This window comes from Papio anubis, chromosome 7, assembly GCF_008728515.1.
Source record: "Papio anubis isolate 15944 chromosome 7, Panubis1.0, whole genome shotgun sequence".
Lineage (NCBI taxonomy): Eukaryota > Metazoa > Chordata > Mammalia > Primates > Cercopithecidae > Papio > Papio anubis.
In genome coordinates this window covers 113,859,163-113,876,098 of record NC_044982.1, presented here as the reverse complement: position 1 = coordinate 113,876,098, position 16,936 = coordinate 113,859,163, and the positions used below count along the sequence as shown (strand labels likewise).

At 56.4% G+C, this 16,936-nt stretch overlaps 2 protein-coding genes across 14 annotated transcripts; one reads left to right on the top strand and one right to left on the bottom strand.

The window, feature by feature from the left end:
• CPLX3 (complexin 3) lies at positions 1-5,225 on the top strand. Of its 4 annotated transcripts, XR_002523126.2 has the most exons (5): positions 38-321; positions 1,478-1,565; positions 1,733-1,924; positions 3,188-3,206; positions 3,556-3,673. XR_002523126.2 is itself a non-coding variant. In XM_009210638.1 (3 exons), exons 1-3 carry the CDS (start codon positions 158-160, stop codon positions 3,778-3,780), a joined length of 477 nt encoding a protein of 158 aa, XP_009208902.1. In that variant the 5' UTR covers positions 1-157; the 3' UTR covers positions 3,781-5,225. The 4 variants fall into 4 exon arrangements, 2 of the variants coding, with proteins under 2 accessions (XP_009208902.1, XP_021796427.1); XR_002523125.2 differs by lacking the exons at positions 3,188-3,206; positions 3,556-3,673 and adding an exon at positions 2,055-3,131; XM_009210638.1 differs by lacking the exons at positions 1,733-1,924; positions 3,188-3,206 and having other exon boundaries at positions 1-321; positions 3,556-5,225.
• A 4,660-nt stretch (positions 5,226-9,885) lies between these two features.
• On the bottom strand, positions 9,886-16,926 carry ULK3 (unc-51 like kinase 3). Of its 10 annotated transcripts, XM_009210640.1 has the most exons (17): positions 16,738-16,858; positions 16,271-16,410; positions 16,016-16,156; positions 15,810-15,930; positions 15,139-15,243; positions 14,234-14,377; positions 13,968-14,050; positions 13,294-13,449; positions 13,003-13,108; positions 12,752-12,792; positions 12,383-12,485; positions 12,179-12,243; positions 12,000-12,078; positions 11,886-11,926; positions 11,484-11,531; positions 11,136-11,202; positions 9,886-11,010 (listed from the first exon to the last, which is right to left on the bottom strand). In XM_009210640.1, exons 4-17 carry the CDS (start codon positions 15,901-15,903, stop codon positions 10,994-10,996), a joined length of 1,149 nt encoding a protein of 382 aa, XP_009208904.1. In that variant the 5' UTR covers positions 15,904-15,930; positions 16,016-16,156; positions 16,271-16,410; positions 16,738-16,858; the 3' UTR covers positions 9,886-10,993. The 10 variants fall into 10 exon arrangements, 9 of the variants coding, with proteins under 9 accessions (XP_009208904.1, XP_003901261.1, XP_003901263.1 ...); XM_003901212.3 differs by lacking the exon at positions 16,271-16,410 and having other exon boundaries at positions 16,738-16,926; XM_003901214.3 differs by lacking the exon at positions 16,271-16,410 and having other exon boundaries at positions 15,810-15,853; positions 16,738-16,890.
• Between the last annotated feature and the right edge of the window lie 10 nt (positions 16,927-16,936).

Sequence of the window (16,936 nt, the reverse complement as noted above, 5' to 3'; positions counted from 1 at the left end):
GGCGGGCCCGGGCGGGGGCGGGCGGCGGGCGGCGCCAAGCGTGGGGCGCGGGCCCGCGGCGGGAGCTGTCCGCAAGACCTAGTGCTGAAGTAGGCGCGGACGTGCCCGGTGCCTAGCGCGTGGTAGCAGGCGCCCAGTGCCCCAGCCGGCGAAGACCATGGCGTTTATGGTGAAGACCATGGTGGGCGGCCAGCTGAAGAACCTCACTGGGAGCCTGGGAGGCGGCGAGGACAAGGGGGATGGGGACAAGTCGGCAGCCGAAGCTCAGGGCATGAGCCGGGAGGAGTACGAGGAGTATCAGAAGCAACTGGTGGAAGAGAAGTGAGTGGGATCCCTTCTTGGCTCCAACGACCTCCCCCTCCCCAACCCCACAGCTGCTCAGTCCATCCCCGGGCCAGCCTCAGGTCCCAATCCCCTCTCCCCTACCTTCCTAGACACGGTAAGAGACCGGGAGGTGTCCTCTACACTGCCCCCAGACCCATCCCATCTCAAACCCAAAACCCCGCTCCAGCTTCATACTCTGGTCAAGGGGGAGTGGGGGAAGGGGCGACCGGAGTCTGGGACGAGGAGGGGGATGCACGTGCGTTTCTGACGAAACAATAATCCCTTAATCCGATCTGGTCCCAGCTGCCTGTGTCTTCCAACTGGGGCTCCTCTGAGCTTGAGGCTCTGAAAAAAGTGGTGCAGCCGAGGAGGCTCAGAATCGCGGAGGCAGACCCTGAGATGGGGGCACTCACAGACATTGAGCCTACTTGTGTGCCTGCAGTGCTGGGACAGAGTTTGGGGCTGGATTCTGCTGCTAGGCTACTTGGGTTCAGAGCCTGGCTTTGCCTATTAGCTGGGTAACTTTAGGCAAGTTACTTAACCTTTCTGTGCCTGTTTCCTTTTCTGGAAAGTGGGGATGGTAATCATAATACATGTCTTGTATATTTATGAAGATTAAATGCCAATGCATGTAAACTGTTTAGCAGCACCTGGCACATGATAAAGTCTCATAAATGATAGCTATTATTTCACTTAATCCTGATACCAGTTTTGTGAGTTGCAAAACTTTATCCCCATTTTACAGAAGAGGAAGGTAAGTGACTTACCTAAGGATATACCTAAAATGGTAGTGGAGCTGGGGTGTGAACCCAAGTTTGTCCTGAATACTTTTCCCTACACAACATAGCTTCTCAGTGAGGGAACAACAGACCAAGTTGGAGGCCATGAGGGACAAATAATTAGGGTCTGCAGAGAGAGCCAGACAGACTGCCACCTTGGCCCCTAGTTCCATCCAGCAGCAGAGACAACAAAGGGCACTGTGATGGGGAGAGGCAGCAGAGACCTGGCTGTCCTGGTTGGATTGCCTTTGCTACACACAGGGACCAATACAGCAGTGCTGCCAGGACTCAGAGACCCCTTCTGTCCCTCCCTCGAAGACTCCAACTCCCTTCTCTCTGCCCTCATGGTGACTCTGCCCCCGGTGACCCTGCAGGATGGAGCGGGATGCACAGTTCACACAGAGGAAGGCAGAGCGGGCCACACTGCGGAGCCACTTCCGAGACAAATACCGGCTACCCAAGGTAAGCTGGCCCTGGCTGCAAGGCACATCTGGGACCCTGAGCTCTGGGTTCTCAACTCCTTCGTCCCATTCTGGGCACCACAGCCTGCAGTTATAAGACTCACAGGGTGCTTGGTTAGATCCTTCCTTCTCATTCATTTGTTCATTTATTCATTCACTCACTCATAGGTAATCTGTGCCCACCAAGGGCCAGGGCTTTGTGCTGAGGGGACCCCAGTTCTCATGAAACTGACAGGTCTGTATTTCTGGAGCCAATCTAGGCCTCTTCTCTCCTCCACCCCCCGGTACCGCCACCAAGCCTAGGCCAGGCCTGGGCAGAGGAAGACACAGGGGAGGCAGAAAGCAGATTTGACTGCAGAAGTGAGTGCTCTGGGGGTTTCTGAACCTACTGGAGGGTAGAACTTACTTAAGGTGGGGGAGAGAAGCCCTGTGTGTGCCAAGTACTTGACCTTCATGTCCTCATCTAACCCCCAATAATGCTGCCGGGCAGCTATCACCCACAGCCACAAATGATGAAACTGAGGCTCAGAGAGATGGAGGGACTTGGCTAAGATCATACAGCCAGTGAGCCATGGAGCTGGGACCAGCCCTCAAGCCGGTGAATATGAGCCTGCCTTTGCTCCAGGGCCCCAGGCTGCTTTCCAGGGTATGGAGTCTGCCTGTAGAGAGCCAAGTATCCCCTTGGCTGGCCAAGCAGCCAGAGAGTATGTCTCAGGAGATCCCTGCCCCCATGCTCCCCTGAGCAGTGCAGCACCAGATGGGCATGTAAGTGTGCTGCTCCTGTTGTCTAAGGAGGGGACTGAAGCACAAATCTCTCCCAGAATATTGCCCTAGTGCACCCAGAACTGTGCTGGACTCGGGAAAATAGCACAGGGCTCTAGTGCTCCTGATTTTGATCTTCCACTTGAATTGAATGACCAAATATATGAACATCACATTCACTTATTCAACAAATATTTACTAAGTCCCCAGCTGCTTCTGACTGCCCACAGGCCACCAATCTTTTGGAAATCTCTCACGGGGAAAAACCGGTCCAGAAAGCCTGCCTCACTGCAAACTCTCCTGGAAATAAAGTCATTCCTCAGATACTTGTGCTAGGCATATAAGAGACACCTGCCATCAGGGAAGTCAGAGTTGAGCAGAAGAACAAAGACTTGGATGCAACTGAGTAGGACATGAGGCGCCCCCCAGAAGAACAGTGAAGGGCAATGGCCATCGTAGGTGCCATGCCAAAAAACACAGATGTTGGAATCAGTGACATAGGTTTGAATCTAGCTCCCCAACATCCTACCTGTGTAACCTTGGACAATTTAAGTTACTTAAGTTAGTTAAGTAACTTAAATTTAAAGTAAGTTACCTAAATCCTGTAAGCCTCAATTTCCTTATTTGTGAAGTGGGAGTAACAATACCTACCTACCTCACAGGGTCACTGTGAGAAGTAAAGGCACCCAGCTCAACATCTGCCATGTAATAGATGTAATAGATGTTTCATAAATGGTACCCATCACTATTTTTGGTTATACCCTTAAGCATAACAAGAGTCAAAACATGACTTAGATGACTGTAACAGTGTGACTCATAAGTATTTTCATTTTGTCTTTACTCGCTGTGCTGGTCCTTCAGTATCTCAGAGTGAAATAAGGTAATATGAAAGGTCTCCATGTCCAAGCATCCAATGCTTGATCCTGGGATGTGGGGGTGGGAGCTGAGCTCACTGGAACATGGGGCTCAAGAATCTAGGGGGCCGGGCACGGTGGCTCACTCCTGTATTCCCAGCACTTTGGGAGGCCAAGGTGGGCATATATCACTTGAGCCCAGGAGTTTGAGACCAGTGTGGGCAACATAGGGAGACCTCATCTCTACCAAAAAAAAAAAAAAAAAAAAGAGAGAGAGAATCTAGGGGCCTGGAACCTAGACCAAACCTCCTCCCTGTCCTCTCAACTCTGGGTTCTCACAGACTTCCACTCCACCCCACCCTCTCTTCCCTTCAGAACGAGACAGATGAGAGCCAGATCCAGATGGCAGGTGGAGACGTGGAGCTGCCCCGGGAGTTGGCCAAGATGATCGAGGAGGACACAGAGGAGGAGGAGGAGAAGGCCTCAGTCCTTGGGCAGCTGGCCAGCCTTCCTGGCTTGGACCTGGGCTCACTCAAGGACAAGGCCCAGGCCACACTGGGGGACCTCAAGCAATCAGCTGAGAAGTGTCACGTAATGTGACCACTTCCCCGGAGTTACCCACTGGGCTGGGCCCCCATGAGGGCTGAGTGTGTGTCAACTTCCAGAGACCCATACTCCATTTGGGGCTTTGTTTTCCTTGCCCCATCCTAGTTCCAAGACCTTTCCCATCCATGCCCCAACCCTATCTTCTGGTTTTTTCCTCTCTGCTGGGAGCAAAGCCCCCATCTTCACCTTACCCTTCAGGACCCTCCCTGCCAGCTCAGCCTGTGGAGGCCTCCCAAGATTGCAGGAATATGCCCATCCCTCTCTGGCCGTGGCCCCCAGTTCCTGCACACAGGAGCACCCACAGAAAGACACACACAGCACACAAAACCCCTGGCACGTTCAGAGACAGAAGCCACAGATGCATCCCGACACACATAGACATGCACACACAGGCCAGCTCCCTTGCGTGTCCAGCCCCTCTAGACACCAACACTGAGATACTCTCAGAGAGAGCTTGGGCAGATACCCTGGGCAGACAGGAGGCCTGAGTTCTAGTCTCCACCTTTATTGTTCTTGAAAGCCCCTGCTCTCTCTGAGCCTTGTTTCATCACCTGTAAAATGGGAATGGCTGAATGATTTCTAAGGCTCTTTCTGGTTTAGACTTTCAGAGCCAAGCCCACACCCCTCCTTGGGCAGGGCAGCAGCTACCACCACAGCCTACAGCGGCTGCCACTGTGGGCTCTGGGAGCCGGAGTGATGCTGTGTGAGAGGCAGAGTGCCAAGGATGAAGCTGGCACTGAACAGTAAGCGGCTCCAGGCCTTCTCTGGGCCCAGGGCCCAGCCAATTTCTGTTCTGTTCCTGTAGAACTTTCTCTGGATTCCATAGCTGGAATCTCCTCTCCTAGCTCAGTGAAAAATAAAAATCCCAAATGGTGTGCCTACCTTCCCACTTCTTACTGGCTTCCAGCAGTCTTGGAGTTCACAGCCCCCCGAGCCTGCCTTAAAGGGGTGTCCTCCACCCCACAACCTACAGCTTCACAGGAGGGAGGAGGCATCCAGTGCTAGGAGTGGAAGTGTCTCCAGCTCTGTTCTCTGGGGACCCTGGGTGAAGGTGGGGTCTGGGGCCTATGAAATAGGTCTGGCTTTGAGGAGGATGGCGCAGCCTCATTATGTGGGGAAGATAGGACCTCTGGGGCGTCACTGAGACCACAGGTGGGGCCAGGGCTGGACCGCAGCTGTCTTGGGTGCCTGTGCCTACACCCCTCCTCACCCTGGAGATGGAAGATATGCAAAAAGAAAGAAGACAGGGCAACTGCATTCCAGCCCCACACTTGATGACTTTGAGCCTGTCCTTTCCCTCCTTGAGCCTGTCTTGCTTGTCCCCTGTAAAATGAAGAGCCCTCCCTCCCCAAAATAGTAATAATACATGTTTCAAACAGTGACCATTTATAAAGCATGTGACAAACTATCAATAAATGTAACTCATTCTTTTAAAAAAACGAAGAGCCCAGATCTTATCCTGCTCACCCGTGGCAGGCGCTGAGGGGCAGGGGGCAGGGGAGGTTTCAGAAACCAGCCAGGAAGCTCCCCAAGCAGGTCACCCCCGGGGCCTGGGCAGGAGGAAGGTGCTACGGGGCCAACCCCAGGTGCCCCACCCCGAGGTCCAGGGCCCAGCCTGTGAGGAAGCCAGCCAAGGTTCACAGGCAGGAGCGGCCATCTGAGGGTTGGGTTTCAAGGGCAAAGTTTCCATGAGATCTGCTTTGTAAAATAAGAACAAAGCCCATCAAACCTGTACAGGAGGTCATGGGGGGCTGGAAGAGGGGAGACAGGGCAGGAAGAGACACAGGCCCATGCCCTGGAGTGTCCCCAGGGAATGGGCCTGGGCCTCTGAGCTACTCCTGGGCTTCTCCCTGGCCAGGGCCTCCTCCTGACCTTCTCAGAGCTGGAGGAGACCCAAGCCAGAGCCCCAAGCCGGGTAGGGGGGTCATGGGCTGCCTCCGCAGTGTCAGCAGCAAGGCTTACGTCAGCACTCCACCCTCCGGGGCCTTCTGCCTAATGGGATTGGACAGACCCCTTCCCCCTCAGTGTTTTGCAGGGCTGAGAGGGAGAGGGCCGAGAGGGTGGTGGGCAGTGGGGGCTGGGGGACGTGCACTCCCTGAACCCTGTCAAAGCAAGGCTGATTGGAACCTGGATTAAAGATCAGGAGCTGGATTAAAGAAAGGGAAACATTTGTTTCCCCTTCACCCTGGGAATGGAACCCCAAGAAACCTTGACTGGTTTGCACTACCCCTGGAATGGGGTGGAGGAGGCTGTGGGGCTCAGATAGAGATGGACAATGAGGGCAGGCTGAGGGGTCCCCAGCTCTGTTGGGCATGCCTGGCCTCCCTTCTTCCTTCCCCCTCCCCATCAGCCCTGTAATCTGGGTCTCTGTCAGTCTGCACCCCTCTCACCTGTGTGCCCTCACCCACTGCCGCTCTGCTGACTCAGTGCCTGTCCTGTACCCACACGCAGCTGGGGGCTGACTTGGCCCAACTGGAGCTCCTCCTCTGCACCTGCCCCCAACTCCCAAGCCCTTGGGCCCTGAATACATCAACTACTACTGTCTTCCCAAGCTGTTCCTACCCTCTCCTATTTAGACAATCCAATGTCTAAATAGGATATTCACATATTTGTCCTGTGACTGGTCCACCCACCTGGTGTGATATGAGGGCCACAGAGTCATTTGCCACCAAAACTTCCCATTTCACCCTCTGCCTAGAACCCCATTAGTACCCTGCAGTTATGACTCTGATGTTTATGGCCTGCTCCTTCCTTCCCTTCCCTCCCTCCCTCCTTTTCTTTTCTTTTCTTTTTTTTTTTTTTTTTGAGACGGAGTCTTGCTCTGTCACCCAGGCTGGAGTGCAGTGACGTGATCTCGGCTCACTGCAAGCTCCGCCTCCCGGGTTCACGCCATTCTCCTGCCTCAGCCTCCCGAGTAGCTGGGACTACAGGCGCCCGCCACCGCACCCGGCTAATTTTTTGTATTTTTAGTAGAGATGGGGTTTCACTGTGTTAGCCAGGATGGTCTCGATCTCCTGACCTCATGATCCGCCCACCCCGGCCTCCCAAAGTGCTGGGATTACAGGCGTGAGCCACCGCGCCTGGCCCCCTCCCTCCTTTTCTTTTCCCCTTTCCTTCCTCCTTCATACCCTTGTGGGCAGTGTGAGCATACAAAAAATGTTAAAAGGTAGTTAAAAGAGCCCCTCCCACTTCCCCAAACCCCTTCAGCAGGAGGGAAGAGGCAAAGATGATTGCCTGTCCCGCCACCTCTCACCCTCAGAGGCTCTGGTTCCACAATTTAAAAGATTTCAGGGAAACCCTGCCCAAGAAGCCTGCAGTCCCCCACTCCTACCTTCTACCCACCCGGACAGCTCAGGCCCAGTTGCCAGCAGGAAGAGGGTACCAAGAAACAAGTGACTTTCCCAAGGCCAGTTGGTCCCCCGGGAAGAACTGGGGAGGGTGACCAGGGTTTGGAGCATGGAGGATCTCCTGTTCCCTTGACAGCCAGATGGTTCCTCCTCAGACACCAGAGGCCCCAGGCAGGCACTAAGGACACCTGGGACATGCTTGTTAGCTGAGCCGAGCTGCTGACATTGCCTGTTGACCCAGCTGACACTCAGCCGTGAGGCTGGGGCTTCTGTCCTCTATCCCACAGACCTGAGGTGGGGCTGGGGGTGTAGTCACAGGGCCCACGGCCATGCCTCCAACCCAGTGCCTGCCAGGCAGAGCTGTCCCCAGAGGCCATTTGAGGTTTGAGATCAGGGGAGCAGCAGCAGCACTGAGGAGGCCTCAGCCTCATTCAGCAGGAGCTGCGCCTGCATGTGTGCTCATGAGCGTGTGTGTGGGGCCTGCGGGGGTTTATGAGCCTGCACACGGCTGTCTTGTGTCTGTGGGATCTGCTGTGTGTAGGTGCGGGGATGAGTTCCTCTAGGGAAGCTGTCATTGGTGTGCTCCTTCCCTCAGGCCCCAGCCTCGGCGTTGGGCCATTGCCCTTTCAGGGAGGGCTGGGACAGCAACCCGGCCTCTGGGGACAAGAGCCCTTCTAGATGACCTTCCACAGGAACAAAGGTTCTATGTCCTTTCCCACATCCCAGGTAAAGAGGATAAAGAAGGGCCAGCTGGACACCTGGGTACCTCTATCTGCTCCTGAGGCCCATCTGTGTCTTCCAGGGCTGGCCCCGTAGGAGAAGGCTCGGGTGCTTCCCCTAGCTTGGCCCAGGGCTGGCTCTGTGCTTGGATGACTGGGATGGAGGTAGGAAGACAGGGCAGTCCCCTGAACGTTGCTGGGAGGTAGCCATCCTGCTTTGGGCACCTTCAGAGCGTTGAAAGTGAGAGGCGAAAACAACTCTGTCTCCTAAGAAGGAAAACATGACCTTTGGAAAGTGGATCTGCACGTTTCCTACAGGCTTCTGCCGTTAGAAGCAAGCTCTGCCCCCAGTCGCCCCAGCCTCCTACTGGGCTGCCTCCCTGCTTGGCAGGCGACTTGGACACAGGAGAAACCTAGAGGCCATCTAGATGTTTTATTCAAGGAGGGCCCCTTCCCAGAGGCTCCTCCAGCAGCCTCAGTCCCCAGGCCTTTCCAGTACTGAGTCCTCCCTGTGGGGGCCCACTGCTCTCCACAACTACTTGAATAAGAACTTCAGGCCTCTGTTCTCAGCCAGCCAATACAGTGATCACAAATAAGCAACTGGGGTTGATGGGCCAATCCTCACTCTATCACCCTTCAAGTCTCTCCTCTAGTCTTCCATCTCATCTTACATTTCCACTCTTCCTTCCATCTTTTTTTTTTTTTTTTTTTTTTGAGACGGAGTCTCACTCTGTCACCAGGCTGGAGTGCAGTGGCGCAATCTTGGCTCACTGCAACCTCTGCCTCCTGGGTTCAAGCGATTCTCCTGCCTCAGCCTCCCGAGTAGCTGGGACTACAGAAGCCTGCCACCACGCCCAGCTAATTTTTGTATTTTCAGTAGAGACAGGGTTTCACCATGTTGCCCAGGCGGGTCTCCATCTCCTGACCTCGTGATCCGCCTGCCTTGGCCTTGCAAAGTGCTGGGATTACAGGTGTAAGCCACCACGCCCAACCCCTCCCATCTTCTCAATTCATCCACCCCACCAGGTCCATTCATTCCCCTCCTGTTCCCTCACTTTATATATTGAGGCTTTTTTGTCTGGCCCATTTCCAGAGATAATCTGAAGTACATTTCTCTCCCTAGATCTGAAAGTCACATTTTATTGTATTCTTACTGTATGTCATGCCCATGTGCAATACCTCATTACAAATTCCCATGGGGCCCTTATCCTCAACCTCATTTTATGAAGAAATAGGCTAATGGATGGATCCCAAACTTCAAGGCCAAGTAGCAGAGCCAGAATTCTAGCAGCTCCTCCTGCCCTCTGGGACACTGCTCCCCACTGCCCCCCGATGGCCAGGCCAGGGGCTTCAGGGAGAATAGTTCCCAGGGTCTGTTCCCATCCAGGTATGGAAAATCCTGGGATGACTGAGCAACCGGCAGGGAATGGGTAAGTCTAAGGAACTGCTCCCCTGCTGGCAGCCAGGGGATGTGCTCCCCTCCTACTCCCAACAAGTGCTGATCAGATTGACACCTGGGGTGTGTGTGGGGTTGGGGGAAGGCCAGGGTACAGAGTCTGCTGGAAACGGAGCCTCTGGGGGCTGGGTGTGAGCATGATACCTTAAAAGATGCCCTTTTCCCCAGTCCAGCCCACTGCTCCCTCACTAGCCCAGGGTAAGAAGGGGTAGGAGGCCAGGAGATCCTGTCTGGGGTGAGACAGTGTGCAGTGTGGAGGGCAGAGCATTTTGGAAGACTGCACTCCTGGAGCTGAGCTGAGGAGCAAAGAGGGAAAAGGCCTTCCCAGCTCCCAGGCCTGTGCTCCTCTCCCCACTGGTCGCCTGGGTGTGGGCAGGAATGACCCTGGTCAGCCTTTCTCCTGGATCCCTGGGGGCTGAGGGCAGATGTGGCTATCATTCTCAGCATTCCCCTCCAACCTGTGACCTCCCCAACCCTACCTCAGCTTCCCCAGCTTTTGCTGCAGTCCTTCTTGCCCCAGCCTGTGGGCAGCAGCCCCCCCCTCCTGTTGTTCTTAAGGCAAGAACAGATGCCCAAGTAGAGAAAATAATTTAATAGAGAAACAGTGAATTATACTCTTCACACCCAGCCTCCTGCAGGGAGGACAGACAACTCTTGCCCAAGGAGGCATTTAAGGGCAGAAGGGCTAGAAATCACCAACACCCGCTGATTATTTAAAAGAAACTCTCAAATACATTATTTTCCAGGTTAAATTCACTTTGTACTCATAAGTGCCCATGCTGTGGGCTGTGGAGGTATCAGCCCCCATTGAAGAGATGGGGAGACCCAGGCCCACAAAGGGGAAAGGGTTTGCCCAGGGCTCCACAGCGGCAGAGCAGGCCTAGAAGTGGGAAGCCTGGAGTGCATTGGGTCAGACCGTCTCCATCTCCCAGGCTCAAATTCCAGCACAAGGCCCGCGCTGTGGCTAGTGTGGGGCCCAAAGAGGAACGGAGGTGGGAGAGATGAGGACCAAGGAACCTTCCTGAGTGCTCCCTAGGCCAGGGCAGGAACAAGAAATGGTCTTCTTAAATTTGCCCCACCCCGAAAGATACAACTTTCATGCTTGAAGGATTAATTTAAAGTACCGAGATGGCGGGCAGGTGTGAGTTCCCAGAAAGACTGGTGGGTTCTATGGGGCTGAGTGCATACTGTGGGGTGGGTGGTCCCTGAGGGGTGCTGGAGTGCCCCCATTCCAGTGCAAGGAGGAGCTGAGTTGGAATAAGGGGTCCCGGGAAGGGCAGGCCAGGGGCACAGCTGCCTACTGGCAGGGCGAGGGCAAGCACAGAAGTGCCCTGCAGGGGCCCCTTGCCCTCTTCTCAGAGCAAAAAATGATAGACGGCTGCATGCTCCAAAACTGACAGGCACAGGATCCAGTAACCACCGAATAACAAAGGTCTCATGAAAGAAGTGCTGTTCTCCCAGAGTCCTGCCCTCCCCTCCAGCATCCAGCACAGCCATCAAACCGTCTGTGGGGTGCAGAGTAACCTGAGGGAGGCTGGGGACTCTGGAATGTGGGGGTCTCAGCACTGTCTATCCAAGAAGCCTGCTTGCCAGGGCTGCAGTGGGCCACTTCATTCTTGGCATCAGCCTGGGTTAGTACCACTCTGCCCCAGATGGCTCACGTCTGTCCAATCATTCTTCTGGGGTCACTGTAGGGTACAAGCTATGGGGGGGGAGGGAGGCAATGGGGGAGGGTCAGTCTCAGGTCTTTGGTAAGGGAAGCAGAACCCAGGGCCCCCAGCCCTCACCCCTCTTTGGATGGAGGATCGACCCCAGGGCAAGACTCACAGCTACGAACAGATTCCGACAGTCCCTCTTTGTCCAGGGTGTCAGCTTCCCAGCGAGATTCCCTCATCTGTGGGATGTGAAGGCAGCACAAGGGATGAGAGGCAGCCAGGAGGCAGACACACGAGCCACAGCGCACAGTGCTGAGCAAGAGAGAGAGTGAAGGACGGGGACACGAGCCACAGTGCACAGTGCTAAGCAAGAGAGAAAGTGAAGGGCAGATACAGGGACAGGGAGGCCTGCAGAGGAGGCAGGAGAGCAGACATACACCAGCAGGGTAGGGATGACAGCCACAAGCAGAGAGCAACAGAACCCACAGACCCTAGCCCCAGCGTGGCCCCATGTGCCCACCTTGACCTGCTCCTTCAGGTATTCAGCTCGGGCCATGAGGTTCTGAACCTGCCAAGGAAAGATATGCCCTTGGGTGTGGGGGAGAGTGGCGGGGGGTGGGGTTTCAAAGGGAACTCCTCCTCAACCCTGATGCTCTCTAGAACCCTCTGCCCCGTCAGAACAACTTGCCTCCTGAGTCCCTTATCTGCTCCTTCCTCCAGGAAGCCTTCCCAGACTTTTTGCTGCTGGGTTCCCAGATCCTCCACTGCCCTGTCTGAGTACCCCAGCCCTATGGTTTTGACTTGCAGACCTGGAACACCCTGAGAGTGGGACATTCCAGAGGAAACCCAAAGAGATCCCCACAGGTAAGAGCAAAGAAAGGGGAAGAGGAAGCCTCCCAACCCTCTCAAGCTCAGTGGGCACCTCAGTGTGAAGCAGCTCCCGCCTCCGGCCCGGGGGCTCCGCTGTAAAGAGAGGGCATGTGGTGAGGGCAGGGCAGCCAGGGGCCCTCTGGGGGGCAGAAATGGGGGCCCTCACCTGCCAGCAGCAGCAGCAGCTCCCCCAGACTATGCTGGTACAGGTCCAGGGCATCCTGCTCCCCACCAGCAGCTTCCTCCTGCAGCCACAAGGACACCAGGCTGCTTAGGGTCATGGCCTGGATATCTCCCCACCCCGCCCCATCCTGTCCCACCTAGACCCTTCTCACTGGCACAAACCTTGGCCATGGCAGCTGAAGCTACTTCCAGGGCAGCTAGGAGGCGTGGCTTGTCCCGGGCCATCTCTAGGATGAGAGGAAAGGCTCAGGGTGGGGGAAGCAGCCTGCCTGTTCCCTGCAGGATGCCTTTCCCCACCCGCCTCCCCCTCAGGCTGTGGGGAGGTTTGCTGGGGCCCCTGGGGTCAGCCAGGAACCGGAAGTCTACCTCTGAGCAGATCTCGGGCAGAGGTCCCCTGCCTCAGCAGGGCCTGATTGGAGGAGGAGACGATGGCCTTGAGCTCCTCGGCCCGGGCCACGTACTGCCCCACCTGTAGCAGGGAAAGGGCCTGAGGAGGTGCTGTCTCACCCGCTGCCCTTGCCAGAACCCACCTCCAAGTTCTCCCTCTGCATTGTTAGTGACTGCCGCAAGCTATAAACATGTCAGGGGGCAAATGAGGCTGGCCTGACCCATTCCAAGCTCTGTGTTGCAGGAGAGGAAGTTCCAATTCTAAGACAGCCATGCCCCAGGGGCCCTGAGATCTCAGGGCCTTACCCCCTGCCCCCCCCCCACTTCCTCATGGGGACTCTCACCCACCTTCGCCTTAATTGCCTCCTTCCGCTGGGCATCCGCCTCATCTGCAGAAAGTGAGGTCATATGAGGAGTCTGGGAGAACCCCTGCCCCACACCGAACCCTCTGGAATCCCTCCAAACACAATATTCCAGGTTTATGCTCTGCTTTATTGCCTACAACACTCTGGATAGAGAACTGGAATCCACCTATTGCAGCCACAGACGACTCCCATCCCTGCTGCACCCAGGGGCTTCAGGCATGGCCTAGGACTCACAGTGCAGGGCAGGTACGAAGAAGTCCAGAGCCTTGCAGTAGAGCGATAAGGCGGCTGCTGCATCCCCCTCCTGGTCTTTCTTCACAGCCTGCACCACCAGGGTGGTCTAGGGGATGGGCAGATCAGGGGTCAGGTCCACCTCCCTACCCTCCCACGCTCACCAAGATGGGAGATCAGCTCCCCTGAGCCCACCCTCTGTCTCTGTTGGGCGAGTCACCTATTCACCACCAAAGGGGTCAACGAGACCTTCAGCCCACCCTCAGCCCACCCCAGCCCCATCCGCCTGCTCACTGCTCGATCCAGACTCTCCCTACTGGGCATGTGCTCCAGGTCCACCCAGGGGTGCGCAAAGAAGTCCTGGAAGGAGATGCGACGGCTGGGGTCCCGCTCCAGGAGCCGCTGCAGTAGGTCCCGGCAGTCTCGGGAGAGCAGGGGTCGCAGGGGGAGCTGTAGGGAAGGGAATGGCAGGGACAGATCACACTGGGCTCCAGCCCCTCAACCTCTAGCCCAGGGGTCGGCGAGGAACCCGAGGTATGCGTTGGACAGGTGGGGAACCTGAGACTGAGGAGGAACAGGTGGGTCAAGATGATGGAGCCAGTGAGGAGCCAGGCCTCCATCCCTGGACTCCTGGCGCACCCTCGCTGGAGCCCTGAGCTGAGCTAGAATTGTGTTTCTGGGTCCTTATTTCCCTCCCTGGACTATGTTCCTGGGAAGGCTGGGTCTGGCTCTGCTTTGGCTTTCTCCCCACAAGGTCCTGCAAAATAGGCACTGTGCTGCCTGCTGTGGGCTGACTTAAGTCCCTGGGACAGCCCGGCACCTCGACTTCCAGTCTAGAGCATGCCCCTCCACTACAAAGGCAGCCTGGAGCCCACACTCCAGTCTCTGCAGGTGAGAGCGAGGTGTAAACCCTCAGGGCCCTGACTCCCTCTGCCCCCCAATGGTTGCTAAGGGCCTGCTAGACCCACCTCGATGACCCGGTTGCTACGGATCTTCTCTTCCAGCTCCAAGAACGACCTGGAGGCAAAGGGGGGCTGCCCGAAGAGGGCTTCTGTGGAAGGGAGGCAGAGCGGAGGCTGGGAGGGAATAGGTCAAGCCTGGCCTGAAGCCCCTCAGCAGGGGTCGTGGGCCAGCAGTGAGTTTTCATCAGAACCCTTCAGGAGTGGCCCAGAGAGGCCTTGCCTGAGGAAACACTGTAGGCCTCAGGGTGAGAAGCAGGGAAAAGAGGTCTCACCATACAGGATGACCCCGACGGACCAGAGGTCTACGCGGGCGTCATACTGCCGCTGGCACACCATCTCAGGGGCCATGTAGAGTGGGGAGCCACGGAGCACGTGCTTCTCATCCCATGGGGACATGTGCTGTGCGAAACCAAAGTCTGCAGGCAAGAGGTGAGGCAGCAAGGTTTGAATTCTAGCTGCTTCCACTCCTGGCTTGTAAAGCCTCACCCCAGGCTCCTCTCCACCCTCCAGACCCGATCAACCCTATTTCCAAGCGTCTGCTCATCATTAGCCTGGAACACCCTCTCATATCTGCCTCTGGGATGTAAAACCTACCCATCCTGCACAGCTCCCTTGGGCACCTTTTCCTAGGAAGCCCACCTGATCACACTAGCTACATGGATAAGCCCCCACCCTCTTACTGTCCCCCAGGCTTAGGTTCTACCACAGTCTCTGGCCTTCAGCGTCAATTCTTGTCCAAATCTTATCAAGGGTCACCACCTCCTACTCCTCCACCACACACTCTCCTATGTGGCCACAGATGGAGTCACAGACTTGAGCCCCAATTCTGATGGCAGACCAAGTCCTGTCCCTGACCACAGAGTGATCCCTGATGCTGGTCACACACTGAACCCCAGCACTGTTCCCAGACTGACCCCCAAACCTGGACACACAGTGAGTCCCAACTCTGGCCACAGACTGAGCCCTAACTCCACCCATTATGCTGCTGGACTTGAGCATGGGTAGCCTGAGAAAGGTTCTGCCTTTTGATGGCAGGGCCCAACCCCAGACTTCGCAGCCTGTTACGCTTTGAGGACTCTATAGAGGGCTCCATGAGAACTAGGGCTGCTGAGTGAGCCCAGGGAGAGGGAGGCCTCTGCACTCTCCAAACCTCATCCCTGCTGTTTCAGACACAGACCTGCCAGTTTTAGGTGGGGCTTCTCCAAGGAGCTCAGCAGAATGTTCTGTGGCTTCAGATCCAGATGAGAGATACTGCGTTCATGCAGGAACTGCAGGGCGCTAGCTGAGGAGTGGGACCCACAAAGAGACAGTTCAGAGCCCATTCCCGCCTGCCTCTTGTCTGCTCGGCTCACATCTGCCTCCTCAAGCCTACACAGCCCCAGTTCCTGCCTGGCTAGTCTAATGTTTTCCATATAAGCACCAAGATCCCACCACTTCTAGGAGTTTGCCACCCCACCCGAGTGCCCACCCTCCTCCCCTCTGCCCCTTCACAAGTCTCCCCGCCTCTCAGACGCCTCTCTGGATGCCCCAGTGCTAGAGAATCTTGCTCTTTTCCTTGGCACAGCACTTGAGTCCTACCTACAGGACTCTGGAATGTTCTACAAGGTCCTTATATTATGTTCTATGTATGGAAGCCTCAACACCCCACAGAGGGGGATTACTCCCTCATCTGTCCCACAGCATCCCTGAGCAAGGGTTGAGTGTATGAGATAAACAGGACCCTAAAATTTCAGACTGTGCAGGAGGCAGCTGCAATGTGTGCCAAGGCTCTAAGCCTGGCGGAGGGGTGGGATGGCGGGGGGCAGAGAACAAGGGACGGAGCATCAACCTGGGGTCACAGTCCTTTACCTAACTGCTGCATGAAGACACGCGCCACCTTCTCAGGCAGAATCCTGCGGGTATGGATGAAGCGAGACAGGTCACCCCCTGCGCAGAACTCCATGATGAGGTAGATATTGTCACTGTCCCACTGTGTTTAGAGGTAGAGAGGCAGCCTGAAGAGAGTGTCCCTTCTCCAGCTCCCTTTTGGCAGCGGCCCCGCCCAAGGCTCGCACCTGAAAGTCTTTCAGCTGCACAATGTGGGGGTGTCGAATGCCCTTGAGGATCTCAATCTCCGTCAGGAGGTTCTCCACCGATGCCTTGTTCAGACTTTTCTTGGCTACACACTTTATGGCTACCACCTCACGAGTGTCCTTCTGCGGGACAGGAGATTTGGGGGCTCTGCCTTGAGGAGGCCAGGACCTTGCCTGACTGGAAAGGCTCTGTCTGGTTCCCTCGGTCCCCCGACTCCGCCCCCTCCCCGGGTCTACCTACTGCACACCAGCAACGGGCTTCCCAGCTTTCCCTTGTGAGGTCAGTGAGGAATGTTGATTCTGGAGTCCTGGCTTCCCGACCCAGCCTCAGCCTGGTCTTCTCCAGCCCTCAGCTAGATGATCCATTTCTTTGCATTCTGGAGTGCTCCCAGCAGAGGCATGTCACTCAGAGTTCCAGAACCGCCCACTCTGCCTCCTAACTGGCTCCAGTCCCAGACTCCTCCCAGCCCACCAAGTAACCTGTTTTGAGCCTGTTCAGCCACTGACCCTGCAGGTGGGTGCAGGTGCGCCCTTTAAGACCTAAGCGTGGCGGTCGGCTCCAACCTCCGCCGAGGGTCTGGCTGGGGCGAAGCTGGCCTCCCGCCCCTAACTGTTCCCACACTGTCGCTAACCTCTCGGAGTCTCCCCGGCCAGCACCAGCCGGGCTAGCTCGGGCGGGCACGGGGCCACCGGCCGGCACCCACCTTGGCGTAGGCCTTGTACACCGTGGCGTACCTGCCGCTGCCCAGGCGCTCGGTGAGGATGAAGCCGTCTAGGCGCGGGGGGCCCCAACCGGGCCCCGCCATCCCGGCCGCCCGCGCCCGCGCAGGCGCTTCCTCGCTGCGGGCGGCGGTTCCGGCGGGTTGGGGGACGGGCCGAGCACGGGGCTGCTCCACGCTGCCC